The sequence below is a fragment of the Barbus barbus genome (assembly GCF_936440315.1).
Source record: "Barbus barbus genome assembly, chromosome: 41".
NCBI classification, from domain to species: domain Eukaryota; kingdom Metazoa; phylum Chordata; class Actinopteri; order Cypriniformes; family Cyprinidae; genus Barbus; species Barbus barbus.
Window position 1 is genome coordinate 8530881 of NC_136719.1, and position 17315 is coordinate 8548195.

General features: G+C 35.2%; 1 protein-coding gene across 3 annotated transcripts in view; it reads left to right on the forward strand.

Annotated features, from left to right (window-relative positions):
• foxp1a (forkhead box P1a) overlaps positions 1-17315 on the forward strand; it is a 46664-nt gene that overhangs the window by 14904 nt on the left and 14445 nt on the right. For 2 of the 3 annotated variants that reach the window (XM_079402859.1, XM_079402860.1), the window contains exons 2-3: positions 3783-3934; positions 8175-8276. In XM_079402859.1, coding sequence (XP_079258985.1) covers positions 3797-3934; positions 8175-8276 — 240 coding nt within the window. In that variant the 5' untranslated portion in view covers positions 3783-3796. Of the gene's footprint in view, positions 1-3782; positions 3935-8174; positions 8277-8848; positions 8912-17315 lie in introns of those variants that run through there. The other variant, XM_079402861.1, reaches the window with a different exon arrangement.

The following is a 17315-nucleotide window of genomic DNA, read 5'->3' on the forward strand; positions in this document are numbered from 1 at the left end:
AATTTCAAAATCTGAAAACTTCAAGAGATAGGTTGACAAAACAGAGAAAAAAGTAGGGTCAGGAGTACAAGGGGCATAAACTGCTCCACTATTGTTTTTGTTATTCTACCATCTGTATCACCACCTTTCTCTAAAATAGTAATATTTAAAGTCCTCCGCACCAATATTAGGACACCCTTGGTTTTATCCGAAGATGAGTGAGATACCACTTCATAAAACTTATTATTACACCTGTGTATATCCTCCTCTTTCAAATGGGATTCTTGAACTAACACTATATCAATCTTTCTTCTTCACAAAAAATCCAGAAAACCTGTACGTTTGTGATATTAATATTACAACTCCGAATATTAAGGTCAGTCATAGATATCAAACAGAATTACTGCATAATAAGACAAAATACAAGTTTGAAAATAAAACCAGCTTAGTCTACCATTAAACCATTATTAAGCCATTATTTAATTATGTAAATAATTAAAGCGCATACTGTATTAGAACTGCATCGCATATAATTATTTAATTAAATTGTAGCGTTTGTGAATTCTCAATTATGCTTTAAGATTTTTAAATGGGTTTAATATATCATGCAGCCTTAGAAAACAGTTTAATAATGTGTTTTATTGATTCTCGTCCGTGAAATGCGCCACTTCCGCTATTTTGTCGGTTAGTCGACACGAGAAAATGAAGTCGAGGATTTAAAAAAATCGAATAGTCAAATCAAATCGACAAATCACGACAGCCCTAATAAATACACACACATACAGTATATATTTTAAAGATATTTACGTATATACTAGGGATGCAGCTGTTCCATAGTTCAATGTGAGGTACAGATGAATATTTAAGTCATTTAAAGTCAAGTTCACAAACTCTTCTCTCTGCTGCGGCTCTCTGTCATCCTCCATTCAGCGTTCAAGCTGCGTGTTGCGTTCCGTTACTACAGTCGAAACGGTGAAACTCTCTTCAAGAGCGCACAGTAACTGAGGTTTAAACAATTAAAAGAAAAGGCTCAATAAACTAACACACAGATTTAATACACTCCGCATCAATATCTCTTTCCTTTGTACTTTGAACTGTTCTGTGCGGACTCGGAGGGCTGTGCAGCCTGCGTGCTGTGACTCCGTGTTGTTTCAAGGCATAATTCTGCGCACGGGATGCGCAAAAGCGCTTTGTAGCACTCTGTATTGGAGCCTTTCGTATTATAATACTTTTCTGCGCAATGAAAGATTATTAATAGTCTTTCGTGTTCTGTCCTATTTATATTTATACATGTATTTTCATGATTATATTTTACAACAATACAAAGAGTAATGCGTAACATTTTACCAGATTTAGTCCTACACTTATTCACTTTTATTTGTAAATAAAAATGTTTCACTAGATTTTATCAAATTATTGTGCACCCGTGATTTTTCTAGTGTATCTTATGCTGCTGAATTAACCACTAACCTAGAAAATAAGAGCATTTCTGTCATAGATTATGATTATATATATTTTTTCAATTGTTGTTTTTCATTAAAATGAAGTTGTCTATATTTAGTAGATTGTGTTTAACACACAAAAGAGTGACGATCAGGTCAACACAGAGAAGTAAAGAAATTCTACATTGATTAAAGAAAAATAAAAAAACTGCGCTGGTATCGGATTGTTTCGGTATCGGCAGATACTCAGATTTTTCGGAATCGGATCGGTTCTGAAAGAATGGTATCGTTGCATCCCTAGTATATACATTTATATATTTGTTATTATATTTTATACTACGGGGCCGTTGAATGCTTGAATCTGATTGGCTGACGAACGTTCTGAGGTGTGCAATTATTTTCAGGGAAACGCACGGCGAACGTAGTTCCAGGCAGCTTTCTTGACCGCATTACAGTTCCATATCACTTCGCATAGTTAACTGTAATAACGGAAATTAGCATACAGTACCTATACAGCACACAGGACTAACAAAAACAACAACATGACAGACGATTTTCCGAAAGTAAATTTTAATATTTACGGTGAATATGAAACTTTCAACAACTGGGCTGCAGCAGTATTAGACAGTCCAGATGAAAAACAACATAAACGGAAGCGGACATCAAATGCAGCCGGCAACAACAAAAGACACTCACACAAAAACGTGTTGTCAGCGCTGCCCTGACGATTTTATCAGTTAGCCTAGTGTAACAACTTAAAGGCTACACATGACATTTCTCACTAGCGAGGTAATAACAGCGCTGCATCTTAAAGCAGACTTACAGTTTAGAGACGGTGCTTCAGAACACTGTTGAGGGACACACAGAGGTAGCCTAATTCATACAAGCTCTCTCTCTCTCTCTCTCTCTCTCTCTCTCTCTGTTTCTCTTTCTCTGTGTCTCTGTCTCTCTCGCTCTCTTTCTAATAACTTCATTATTAACTGCATTAGTCTGCTATCAACGGCTCAAGCCTCCATTGCCAGCTTTAAAATGACGTTTTGGAACTAGCAAAAGAGTCGTTGGATGAGATGCGGAAGAAATAATCCTACTCACAATAGCGATTTAAGTAGAAAAACCGGACGAATCCCTTGAAATATATAATCTGATCGATGTCTTGAGGTGTGGCAACCGTAGTATAAGCGGAATAATTGACTCCGGACCGTTGAATTATTAGAGAAATAATGCACACCCGAGGTGTAACGGCCACTCCGCTTCACGTCGTGGCCGCATCACCACCTCGGGTGTGCATTATTTTTCTAATAATTCAACGGCCTGTCGTCAATTATTCCTTACTTATATTATATCTAAATATATTTAATATTTACATAACATATTTTTCTTAAATATATGCATGTATGTTTAAATTTAAATATACATAATAAATACACAGTACACACTTATATTATGTAAACAAACTTTTATTTTGGATGCGATTAATCATGATTATTCTTTTGACAACACTAATATATACATCATTTTTTAATAATTTTGCAGCCTTAGTGTTATAATGTTTTCTTGTGTTCCATCTGCAATAATTTTTTAATTGTTGGGCAATGTAGACTCCTAAACTGGCGTCTTTGGCTGCTGCATCATGTTTTTTTTTAGTTTTTAAGGTGTAAAACCATGACAGCATACTTGATCTGGTGTAGTAAAATCCCTTACAGAATTTGCATTGCGAATCAGGAGGCGCAATTAATTACATATTCATAATTAATTAAATTAACATGCTTATTACTAAACCAGCTTCACCATCTCTGATACTGAAAGTGAAGTGCAGTTAGTACTCTGGCTTTTCTCGTTCCTGGTTGTATCAGGCCGTGAGGAATGTTGTCTTTGTTCGTGTCAGTTTTTTGTCAACACTCTGATGTGATCAAGCTGTTTCACACAGATGTTTGTCGAATTTAAGGAGGAAGACACGGGGAAATTGATTGTTCAAGAGCAAAACAGATATTTATCTGGTTTCAAAAGGCCCCTTACAAAGACAAGGTGCATAGAAGAAAAGTTTTGATTTGTTGTATAAGATTTGTCTCTAGAGAGTGATTGTCTGTTATTGGCATTAACATGTCGTTTGGCATCAAATGGTTTATTCTCAGAACTGTTTGTTTATAATGCAGCTATCATATTTGTGAACAGTACAAACATAAATGTTTGTGTTGTGATGTCAACTCTGCTGGCACACATGTTTTGTCATGATCTAGTCTGTGGGCTTATGTAGGGGGAGCAAGAAAAGAAAGGAAAAGGCTTTCTAAAGCATGCACTTCTATGTCAAAAGTAATTTGTTTTGCTGGCAGCTGTCTTATTTTTCCTCCTCCTGTATTTCAGGTTGTCATATCGACATGCAGGAGTCCAAGACCGATCAAACAACCAATAGCAGTCCAGCTGGGCAGGAAGGCCAGAGCTCAGAGAGCGAGAAGAGAGTAACCAGAGAAACATCTTCATCCCCGTCAGCCACAGCCCAGACCCTTCAAACTCAGGTAAAAAATTTAACTAACTTAAAATATGTTAGCTGATGGTATCTTGTCATTGTTTTGTTTCTTTTTTTGCGTTGAGACTACTAAAATTTCAGAAGCCAAGGTTCAGTACCAATAGCACTGAGCTGCATTTCCCAAAAGCGTTGTGAGCCAAGTTGATTGTAGAGACCATTAGTGGCAATGGTTCTGCAGCCCAGTACAGTTACAGGTTCATCAAGTCAACAAAATAAAGTAACCAATTCATACTTGATTTGTTTAATAATAATCCTAAAATGTTAAATAATTTTGTGTTAGTACTTATATGGGACATGAACATGTGGCCCTCCACTTTTAATGTGATTCATACCACTAAACCAGCTAAACAGAGTTATAAAGAATAGATGTACTGTCGTCTCCTACTGTGGTTTAATACTTACTTTGTATGTTAGTTCGCCTAAAAATGGAAATTGTCATAATTGACTCACCCTCCTGTCATTCCAAACCCATCTTGGGAATGCAAATGAAGTTTGTTTTTTAATATTCTCTCATTTTTTTGTTCCTTCATTGCCGTGTAATCCATGTCTTTTGTAGAGACTTTATGAAACCGATTTCATTTAGGCTTTTATTCAAGCATAAACAGTGATCATACACATACAGCTCATCAAATATGGTAAATATTGTACAAAGCTGTCATGGTAAATTTGCTATAATGTTGATTTATGTTCAGTGGAATGAGAAAATATTAAAAGTAGTGTTTCAAAGGAAGTCATATAGGTTCAGAACAACATGTGTGTGAGAATGTCTGTTTGTTTTATATTTGAGTGTGTCAACTCACAAAGAGGTTTATATTGATTTGAATCAAATTTGCAGTTATATCGGAAGTGAATTGTGAAATCTGTGCCGGTGCATGAGACTGATGTGTTGAAAATGTTCCAGGAAATACATTCTCAAAGTAATGAAGCTTTTATTGGTATGTCAACATTTGTTACACAATAGCCTTGTTGCTTAAAATTGAGCAAATGTTTGACACCCCAGTCTTCATTTAAATCATTGATATGTGTTATGTGAATCGGGGGGGATGGGCTCTGTGATTATAGTTCTGTCTCTCAGAAATAGTAATGTTGTCACTAAAAATCTTTATGCATGCTTTTATCTGCATATGTGTGCGTAAAACTAATGCACATGCTAAAATTGTGACAGCAATGTTGAGAGAGACCCACACATTGCCCCATGTTCAGATTCCAGATGTATGATGTCACCTCTGGAATATCGGCCAGACAGCTGTGGGTTCAGGGCACTGTCCTTTATTAAAACAATGAGAGAAGGCTCTAAAACGCTCCTGTAAATGCTTTCCCATCTTGTTTTCATCTCCCAAGGATTACTGTCATGATCTGTCTGCTTTCCCTTTTCTATTCACACTTCTCTATTGAAGTCTCCCATATCCGTTTACTCATCTCTCCACCCTTCTTTTTGAGAAGGGGAGTTCCACGGGGCCAGATGTTTGACCCTTCAGAGGTGTAAGAGGTCAGATCGGAGAGGATGGTCCCGCTGCTGTGGATATTGTTTGCTTGCTTGTTCTTTCCTTGATTTCTATCTGGAGGGCCTCACAATGGAAAATAAGACAAAAGCAACAGAGTGAGAGAGACGTTCCTTTCAACAACTTTTGAAGACCTCTCATTTCTTTGGCACAGCTGGGGTATTTACTTTGTGGCTGTTTCCTCCTGACAACTGATTTTTTCCATTTCAGAAGGTGTATAATGTTCTGGTTTAAATAAATAGCAGGCTTAGATTGTCTCATGCAAAGACTTATGCTAATGTTTTTTCAAATGTTACCATGTGATAGACTTCAGAGGAATGTGTGATAGGATCCAATCACCAAGGGACTGCGGCTGTTAATAGAGCCAAAGGTTGAATCCTCTACACTTTATGTACTGGCAGTGTGGGACTGTCATAGCAGGATGTTCACAGGTTATTATTAAATAAAAAATGTTGCACAATCATCACTTCATTTGTTCTGTGAGGACTTGTCAAGAGACTTTATAGCTGTGATCATTTTTATCAAACTCAAATCAATCCCATAACGTAATTTGCTTGGATATATCCAGTGGAGTTGTTCTTAAAGCAATAGTTAACCTAAAAAAAGTCAATGATCAAAAGTCTGTCATCATTTACTCACCATCTAGTTAGGGCTGGGCGATATATCGATTAACTCGAATGTGTTGTTTACGTCGATTTGTTTGAATGAAAATCGGTTTTCTTTTTAGCATCCGCTGATGCTCCCCTCTGAGCTCCCGTAGTTCTGAATGAGCTCAGCCCTTCCCCCGTGCGTTTGCCATATAGGGTTTGGCCGATAGACGATGCCATCGTCCATCGCCAATGGCTGATAGACATCATGATGTTAAAGGCCTAATGTTACTTCTTCGTTTTTGTACGCGAACGCTGGCGGCCGGCGCACGCGCTCTAGAAAGCTTCAACCATGTTCAGTGTCTGCTCTATTTTTCCCCGTTAAGTCATGACAAATAACAAATATTTTTTAACTCTTTTAAACCAAAGCTGAGCTGTTTCATACCCTCTCGCTCACAAGCGCTTGTCAATGTGAGCGTCTGTTGTTGCAGTCTCAGCTATTTTGATGTCCGTCTCTTTAGTTTCGTTTTCAACTGTGAAACAGCGGCCCGGAACGGTGTTGCCACCTTGTGGAAAAACTGATTACTGCTAAATAACTTCAGTGCTTATGTGCGATTCCCCCCGCAATCCGCCGCATCCTGTGTACGGAAGGAAAATTACGTGTACTACGGGAGGAAAATATATATGTCAGTACTCACAGTTTTATTATTGGATAATTGTATATAAAATTGCGGGTATCAGGGATTACGCCTGGCATTGAAACTGCTTTTGAATGCACGATAGCTTTTTAGTTTCACTTTCACTTTCGAGATTCGCGATCGCATGCACTGTTTATACTATGGAGCGGCAGTACTTACCACACATCAGATGTTTGTCAGTGGTGCTGAGGATCTACAAACCATTCGTCATCATTCCGCCAAAAAACAACCAACAGTCACTGATATTTAATGCTGTTGAATGTTCTGTTTGCACTTTATAAGAACTACCTCCTATCTACTGAATAGCAAGATGTTAAAACTTGTGTTTAAAGAAAACTTATCAAAAAGGTTCACACAATTTTGTTTTGTTATGTTACGTTTTGTTAAGTTACATATTCACTTTTTACAATGGCAGGGTCTGCCATCTTGTCTTTTTGGCTTGTTGTTTCTGATTGCACTTTAACCCCAAGGGGGAAATCCAGATTAAATCCCAGAAGGGAAAATCAAAACAAAATGAAGTTAAAACTTGTTTTGAACAATTTCTTTGTCATCGGCAAAGATTTTAAGTAGGGGAGGAAAAATCGTTTTAAATCGTAAATCGGATTTTTTGTAAAAAAATTGGGGATTTTTTTCTTAGGCCATAGCGCCCAGCCCTACATCAAGTTATCCAAACCTCCTGTGTGGTTTTTTTTTTTTTGGTAAACAAAGCTGTCTGTATTTTTATTTTATTTTTTTATTTTACGGAATTAAAGATAATTATATTGTGTATTAATATATTTTAAAATGTAATTTATTTTCATGATGTTAAAGGTGAATTTTTAGCATCAGTCTTCAGTGTCACATGATCCTTCAGAAATTTAAATATGCTAATTATTATCAGTGTTAAAAATAGTTGTGCTGCTTTTAAAATTTTATACTTTTATGCTGTTATACTTTTTTTTTTTTTTTTTTTTTAAACAGGATTTTGAATAAAAATAATCAAAAACAGCATTTATTTGAAATAAAATCTCTTTAAACATCTTTGCTGTCACTTTGAATCAGTTTAATGTACCCTTACTGAACAAAAGCATTAATGTAAACGTTAATGAAAAAGCATTAGTGGAAAATTTTTGTATAGTAGTGTATTTTGTGTTCAGCAGAAGAAGAAAGTTATGCAGGTTTGGATTGACATGAGAGTCAGTAAATAATGACACTTTTTGGTGAATTTCCTTTTTCTTTTTTTTTTCTTCTTTATCACAGTTTCACAACAACCCCCCCCCCCCCCCCCCCCCCCCCCCCAAAAAAAACAAAACAAAAAAACAATTCACTTTATCAACCAATCTTGATTACGAAATATGTTGCCTTTTCATCTGTGTTCCTGAAAACAATATGAATAGTCCTGGGAGAGCAGAGCAGCTCAGAAGCCAATCAGAAACTTGTTATTGTTTTTTTGCCATCTTCAGGCGCTACAAGTTGCTCAACAACAACAACAACATCAGCAGCAGCAGCAGCAACCAAGTGGTGAGAAGTCCCCCAAGAGCACAGAAAAAGAGTCAGACGCACAGGTAGAGCTGAACACTCCTCCACCCACAGCACACACATACACCTACAGAAAACCATGTTGTTTACACTATTACACAAACCTACTTGTGTTTATGCTGCCTTCAACAGATCATAAAGAGATTGGGCAACCAGGGTGTGTTTTATTATTACACATTGTTGCGATGGAAGATTACAAGTGCACTTTTATTGTGTGTGTAGCCTATTGTAAAATTATTTTCTGTCATGTCAGTTAACAGATAAGGCTATATTACTGAAGAGAAATAGACGGCTGTAGAGCTTTAGCTGCAAACAAACACAATATATGCTACCCAGTGCACAGCTGCCTTTATTTATTCATCATGAATTGAATGCTTTGTATGTGTGGATGTGCATGCAAGTGGTGAAACGAGGGTTCAGATAGTCAATAGTTCAAATCAACATGCCACTATGGCAAGTGCAAGGGGCGGGATTAGGAGCCCGAGCCATGTGACTGGATGGTTACATTAGGTTTGGGATCCTAGTGAGGGCATTATTGGAGGTAGTGGGTTGGTCATCGGGGTTGGGTAGTTGAAAGAACAGTAGGAGGATACTGGCGTTCTCTCTAGTCTTCAAACATTCTGCGCAGCTCTCTGTTCCTGCCGCCCATGGAGTTATCAAGGTCTGTGAGTACTGAGATGGAAAGGGCAAAAGATATAACGTTTGCTTTAGTTTGTTCAGGTATTGGATGTCTGTTTGAGTTTTAGGAGGGTTTTTCAGGCAGTTTATTAAATGAATACACATTTTCTCTTTCCCCACTGTGCTTTTATTTAAAACTTTTATTGCATTTTTTTGTAAATTGCTGTAATTTTCTTTATGCTTTAACTTAGAAATCATAAATTTAAAATGCAGAGTTGTTCATTTATTGAAGATTCATTCTTAATTGAGGGTTTTTTTTGTATCATTTGTTGCTGACATTGTAGAAGAGTATTGTTTCATTATTGTTCCAGACTCTTTATTTTCTATCTTAAGAGGGAGTGATTAATGAAGTGCATGACCACTAGGGTCCGTGGTATCCGATCTGACAAAGGGCTGAAAGCTTTGAATGGTCACTGGAACCTTATTTCTGTGACTCACTGTCTTTGAGCTGTAATTTTATTCCCTGAATTACTTCTCTTTGTCTTTTTAAAGGCTGTGTTCACAGAACTGAGCCTTTTTCCCCTCTTGTTGTTTTGTTTTTTTTCCTTGCCTTTGCAATTTATATTTACCCAGATGCACAGTGCAGGAAAGAATGTTATTTTTACTTTGGGCGGGGAACCACACCAAAATTGTTCAAGGTATTGAAAGGGAATAACAACGGGCTCTATTTGTTTTTGGGCTGCTGAAGCCTGTTGATTTATGGCTTGTGTTTTCAGAAGCGATCGCTTGTTGACGTACTCACTCATGGGGAGTTGGTTCTCTGACACACTGGCAAGAACAATAACAACAACAAAACAGTGTTTGGACTTGTCTGTTGTCATGGAGACAACACTCATCAGTGCTTACTGTGCCCCCGAGAGAGAATATTTATATTAATTTGCTGGCATGCTTATGTTCTTTGACATTTAAAATATTTCTGGTGAGACTCGAAGGCATAGTAGTTTGCCTTTTTGGAGCTTTTTCACAAGCAACTGTTTCATTTGTTTTTTTAAGTGCAGTACTTCTGAATATTAGTTTGTGTTAATTTGTGAAATATACTGTTTCTATTTCTTCAATAAGTTATGTTTATGGAAAAATCTTTCCCTGTGATGTGTGGTCATGTATACAGCATATAGGCATGCGGCATTTATATAGCATATATGCTGCCTCTTAGCTTCTAAGAAGTGTATTCTTCTGCTGATAAAGAGGGAACACTGCGTTTCCTGCACCACTTTGCAAGGCTGGCACCGGGCCGCCGCTGAATCCAAAGTACCATGACAGAAGAAATCATATTTCAGCTGAGTTGTGAGTTAGCGATATGAAATATTACAATAACTATAAAAATAAACACCTTTTTTTGTTGTTGCAAGCAGCACACAGCCAACCAGCACTCGTGAATCAGTTGCAGCAGTTACTGAATTAATCTGACTCGCTTACTGAACCGCGAGTCATTCATTTTAGTCATGTTTGACTCGAACTGAACCAAGAGCTGCTAGGGCCTACTCGGTTTTATGTTTTTCATGAGGAAAAATTATTCTGGTTGTTCTTATGAAAACATGTAATTAAACATACATTCTAAAACATTTTTTTAAAAATAGATAATTATAATTAAGTAATGTTACCGTAAGTAAAATTTCGCTTTTATAAATATTGAAGTTATTTTTAGTTTGTTTTCCAGTTTTTGCATTGTTTTGCAGTGAAACCGTATATTGTGCCGCAATATATTTCAATACAAAGGCTACAATACGTGTCATTGCATAATACATGAAATGATCTCATAACAGTGCTGGTTAGATTACTTACAAATTGTAGTCCGTTACTGATTACAATGAAAATTGTAATGTAATCTAGGTTACTCGTTTTAGGTTATTTATAGTGGTATAGTGGATATTTGGCATTTTTCAAATATCAGCATCAGCCGATAAATTGTTCTCTGTTTGGCCGATATGTTCGAGGCGGGACTTTTTATTTTGACTGTGCTGAGAAAGGAAGCACCTGAGCACATAGTGCTCACGTTCTCCCTCTTGTTCGCCATCGTCATTCAGTTCCGTCTAATATGGATAGAAGTCTATATAATAATCAGAGCAGTTAAACAAAGGAATTAAAATGTATACAACAATAATAAGAATGATTGCTTTAATGTTATTAGTAATAGAAAAGCAAACATGATACTTTCTTGTTTGCCGTCAGCATTCAGAAAATACGCATTTATATAATTTAAACAAATCTTTGAATGACTAATGAACATTTAATTTCACAAATATTTTAATATTAATATTTATTAAATACTCATTTATTTGTGAAAAATACTTTGTCTTAAAGTATAAGTATGTTTTACACATTTATATTTTAATCCATTTTAATTAAAATTTCTTAAATATTAATGAAAATAAATCAAACCATATCGGCTTTATATCGGCCATCGGCCACCCTGCTTTCCAAGATATCGGCATCGGCCTTCAAAAAACACATATCGTATGGAAGCACATGTGTAGCAATATTCAATTTGCAGTGCAATATGCAAAATGACAATGCAATATGTAAAATGTATTTCTGTATTTAAATTTACATTTTCCCATACCGTATGGGCAACATTTAGTGTAAAATGAAAATTCAATTACATAATTTAAATTTGCCATTTTCTACACTAGTTTTAATATGCAAATTAAAAACATATTTTAAAGCTTTATAAGTTGCAAAATTAAAATGTATTACCCAAATTGATATGTTTAACATGTCCAAGCAAAAACTGTAGCAAAATTATCATTTAAATGCTGTTTTTACTAAATACATTTAGATTTAGGGGTAGGACACTTGGGGTTGCATTTTCATCGTGATACTGTGTGCTTTATAAAGCTTTAAAATATGTTTTTAATATGCATATTAAAACTAGTGTAGAAAATGGCAAATTTAAATTATATAATTGAATTTTAATTTTGCACTAAATGCTGCACGTATGTATGGGAAAATGTAAATTTAAATACAGAAATAAATTGCCATTTTACATATTGCATTGCAAATTGAATTTTGCTACACGCATGATTCCATAATATCGGTCGACCACTAGTTATGTATTCTGCCTGCTTTTTATATTACTTTATATTACTTTTTTAACATGTTTTAAACTTACCATCAAACGTAAACAAATTCTAAAAAAGTAAGAAAATATATTACATTTGGTGATATTAACATCATAAAATGCTTTAAACATTACATTACACCTGGGTTTCCCAAACTGGGTTTAATGTAAGAACTACAGTGGGTTTAAGTTGTTTGTTGATGAATTGATAAAAATGAAGAATTAGGGGGAATCAGTAAATTATTAATAATTTACTGCCACTGTGTGAATATGAAATCATGTAATTAGTGCTGTCAAATGATTAATCGTGAGTAATTGCATTCGAAATAAAAGTTTTTGTTTACATAATATATGTGTGTGTACTGTGTATATTTATTAGGGGTGTAACGATACGCGTATTCATATTGAACTGTTCGGTATGAGGCTTTCGGTTCGGTATGCATTACAAACCGAACGATTCATTGGACTAATCCTATTATGTTTGGAAAATAAAAGAGCTTAAAGTGTGTGAAATATAATGTTCTCAGTGCCACTGCGCTCAACAAGGCAGCCTGAACGAAGTAACAGGCAATAGTTGTCTGCCTCGCGATAACCTCCCCTTGCTGGAGTGCGTCAAAAGACGATGATCTTATCGACGATAGCCAGAGAGAGTCAAAAACATCAATTATTGGCAATATTAGAGTATTTGGCATTTTCAATTAATGTAGGCCTGTTACAGTCTTATTTTTATTAGGCCTATTATTATGAAGTTACTTTTATTATTAAATTAAAATTACAATTAATTTGCCCTACAATTACCACATAACTGACACACTGCGACGATAAGATTAGGCTATTTACTCCTCAATTAAAATGTTTTTATAAAAGGTCTTTTAAAACAGTTCTATTAGGCTATACAATGAATTATAGTCCTATAATTAAAATATTAACACTGCAGTCATCAATAAAAATCAATGAAATTCTTTTTTTTTTTTCTTGTCACTATGTATGGGCCACAAGAGAAATATTGAGGGAATAAATGAAAACATCTATAGCCTATGTCGTTATCAGCATATGTTGAAGTAGATTCGTCTTTGAGAGAATATGTGACGTCAGATGCCGAAATCTCCGTCATTCCGTTTTTACTTTCACTTTTTGCATAGTGAATTGACTGAGATTAAGATGTTCACCAGCATAAATATTGAGCAAAGTTTGCACGTGTGCAAACGCGTGCTTTTGTGATAAACTTTGGCTCACCTTCATGGTTTAAAACAGAAATATTTCCAACATTGTGACGTAACCTATTACCCCGCCCCCCGTATCGCATACGCACCGAACCACCGTGTCCACTGTGCCGTATCGAACCGAACCGTGAATTTTGTGAACCGTTACTTAGACCCCTAATATTTATGTATAAATACACACATGCATGTGTATATATTTAGGAAAAATGCTGTTTTTATATTATATTAGATATATTTATATATATGATATAAATTATGAAGGTATATACATGTAAATATATGTAGGCCTAAATATGTGCTGTATGTGTGTGTCTTTTATATATTCATAATAAATATTCACAATACACACACATTTATTATGTAAACCAAACTTTTATTTTGGATGCGATTTAATCGTCCTTAAAAAAAAGTAACTGTAATCTGATTACGAGCATTTTAAAATGAAATATACTCTAATTACAAGTACATAATTTTTGGAACCTGATTACGTAATCCAGATTACATGTAATCGTTACTACCCAGCACTGCATGTATTCTATTTTTGTATGTAATACAACTGTAGGTATTTTAGTACTTTTGAGGAGAAAATATTTGGAAATAAATGTAATTATGTATTATTTAATAGAATTATTCATTATAGAACAAGTGTCATTTAAATTCCTTCCAGTTCCCAATCACCTGTGAATATGAGAATCTGACTCTGAGGTCAGTGTAATGTCATAGTGCCAAGCAGGAAAAGAGCAGCGTAACCTTCTGCTAAATATCTCCTTTTGTGTTCCATCAAAGAGAAGGTTATAAAAGTAAATAATGTCTGGATTTGACATTTTTGGGTGAACTTTCTTCAATTTCCCAGATTTAGGGCCGTGATCAGCCCCTCTACATGCATGTGCGAACACACTGTGGGAAATCTTGTGAGTACAACAGTCAGCTGTTATTGTTCTCTCATAGTTGCAGTATCTCAGTCCAGCAGTATGTTTATATGAGTCTGAACACAGACTTCTTTACTGGAAATTTGTGTTTGTTTGTGCTTCACCGACTTAATTAAAATGCAATCTCCAGTTTTGTTTTTACAGTTGCTGTGTACCCCAGTATGTATTATTTATACGAATCCGTAAATGTGACTTTAATTATTCTGTTTATGTTTATTGTAAACATCTTAAAAGCAGCGAGTGTGTGTGTGTGGCTTGAGATGTGGTAATTGCTTGAGGCCCAGTGAAGCATGGGCTAACTCATTGTGAATCCAGTGCATTTACATTTAAAACATTCGCCTCTGTTGTGGGTGTTTTTGTTTGTCTGTTTTCGTTGGTAGCATTTTTAATGTCAGTGTTTGAGCTGCTGTCAACAAATGAATAATGTATGTCTTTTTAATCTTGACTGCTTGTTTGCCTCGGTTTATGGGCAAATTAAATGGAGATAACTGAAATGAATGCTTATGAGACGTTTTTCCAGTTGTAGGCAGAGGGATTTGTCCTTGCATTTTATTGAGGACTGGGTAACACTTTATTTTAAGGTGTCCGTAATACAGAGTAATTACCTAGTTAAGCACTTAGTAGTAACCGTTGTACTTACATGAAACAAAATGTACTTACCATGTAAGTAAGTTATGGAACAGCCTGTACTTACAGTTTGTAATTATGTAGATGTAATAGGCAGCTACTGTTACACATATGTAACAGACCGAGTCTGTTACACAGCTACTTATGTAACCAAAAGAGTGTTACAGATGTATTGCAGACGTTATACAACGTAATTATAAATGTAAGTACACAGACATAAGCTACATAAAATAGTGTATCAAGATTGTACTTAAGTGTACTTCATGTGTATCTATACTGTACACCTTATCTAACTGCACCTTAAACCCACCAGTACACAGCATAAATACATGTAATGCATTTCTAATTGCATTACAATTACATAATATTACACAGGCATAAACTACTTAAAATAAATATCAAGCTGTATCAAGATGAAGTGTGCAAGTAGCTGTGTAACAGACTCGGTCTGTTACATATGTGTAACAGTAGCTGCCTATTACATCTACATGATTACAAACTGTAAGTACAGGCTGTTCCATAACTTAGTTACATGGTAAGTACTTTTTATGTCATGTAAGTACAATGTCTACTACTAAGTACTTAATTAGGTAATTACTATGTATTATGACCCCTTAAAAATTTTGACTGGAACAGAACCAGAAACGAAATCAAATTTTATAGTTCCGAACAGAATCGAAAATTGGAAATGGCCGCTCGCGCTCAGCTGTGAACTCTAGTCGCAATGGCAATGAATACCATCTGTTTTAATGGGAGGTAGCAAAATCTGACAGGGTAGCACAGATCGTCAGAACACCGGCGTTAGTTTATCTGACGACAGTGTAAGATGGATTCAACAGATCTTACGCACCTGCGGCGCTTCTGTGAAAGGAGAAAACACAATAAAACTATAGGCTTACATACAAAGGAATATATATGCCTATACACTAAATATATTTCACGTAAATCATTGACAGATTAACAAAACAAAAGAAAAAAAATATATGCTGAGTTAGGCCTACGGTTCATTGTGACGCATTCCAACGTTCTCGGAAAGGAAAACGAGACGGCAGAAAGCAGTTTTATTTATTTTGCAATAGCTTGACAGTTTTGAATGATGTCTTGCATCTGTATAACCAACCAGTGTTGGTATGACCATATCGTGCTGGCGCCTCACGCGCACAAAGACACATATTTTTACGACATTGCAGCCAGTTTATTATCAAAATAAAATACAGTTAAAGGAACGTGTAAAAAGTTACAGTACTCCGTTGTCCGATCTGTTGTGTTCAGCGTGACCACCACCTCACTGCTGTTATCGCCGAAGTGAAGGATGATGTTTTACATCGATGAAAGTAAAAGCCAATAAATAATATTTTAGTATACGTCGAGAATATGGAAACATTTGGATTCGTGCCGAGTGAGAGAGGTAGGCATCAGTTTCACCTTTAATTTGTTTTTGGATTGACGTTTTTATAGCAGCCTTAAGTTTAGAGGATTTGTTGTGGAGAGAAACTAATAACTGTTTATAATGTTTGTAAACATTTTTGATTTACCGGCATTTTAGCCTTCATCATTTCTGAATAATAGCCTAATAAAATGCAACGCGGCTTAGCCTTCGTTTTTTTATTTTCCTCAAAACTCAATTTTATACAAGTAGCGTTTTTTATTTTTATTTTACAATTTGCAGCAAAAATAAAATAAATATCTTAAAAAAATACTTTAATGTCTTTAAAGCATTAATAGATTTTTGTTCTTTTGTTTAGTAGCCTACATTTAGAAATTTAGAAATCTAGAAAAGATGATGCTGTATTGGCTCGCAGCAGGTTAAGATACCAACTCTTACTGTATTTTTTTTTCTTTCTTTTTCTTTTTGTGTAAAGAGAACACTGTACTTTATTATTATTATTATTATTATTATTATAGGCAAAGACCATTTTAAAAATAATGTTATTAACTTATTTTTTCTACTCGAACCGGTTTCGGAGCGGTAACCAGTGTTGGGGAAAGTTACTTTTAAAAGTAATGCATTACAATATTGCGTTACTCCCTAAAAAAGTAACTAACTGCGTAACTTAGCTACTTTTTATGGAGAGTAATGAGTTACGTTACTTTTGCATTACTTTTTAAATATGAGCAGGGCTTGATTGTTTTTAATATAAGAAGTTCTAAATATAGCAAATGTAAAAGCCCTTTCACACCAAAAAGTGTAATGAATAAACCTCAAGCTGAAGGAAAAGTAAATTCACGTCTGTAAATTAGAATTCAGGATAAGAAGGTTTAACACTCTTCGGCAATAAAAAAAAAAATGAAGCACAATTGTTAGTTTATCTAAAGTCATTTTGTCTTATTAGTATGGTTGAACTGGATCATCAAAGGTCAGCAGCAAAGACATTGGTTAATAAAATGGGATTAGATACATTTGTGTTGTTTAACATATTTAATTATTGCAGTTTGCTCATATTCTGAGTTTGCATTTCACTGTTTTAATTAATTTTGATGAATACTAAATCTGAGTGGGATGAATTAATGCACATTCATATTTAGTCTAGAACTACAGTAACATGTTCA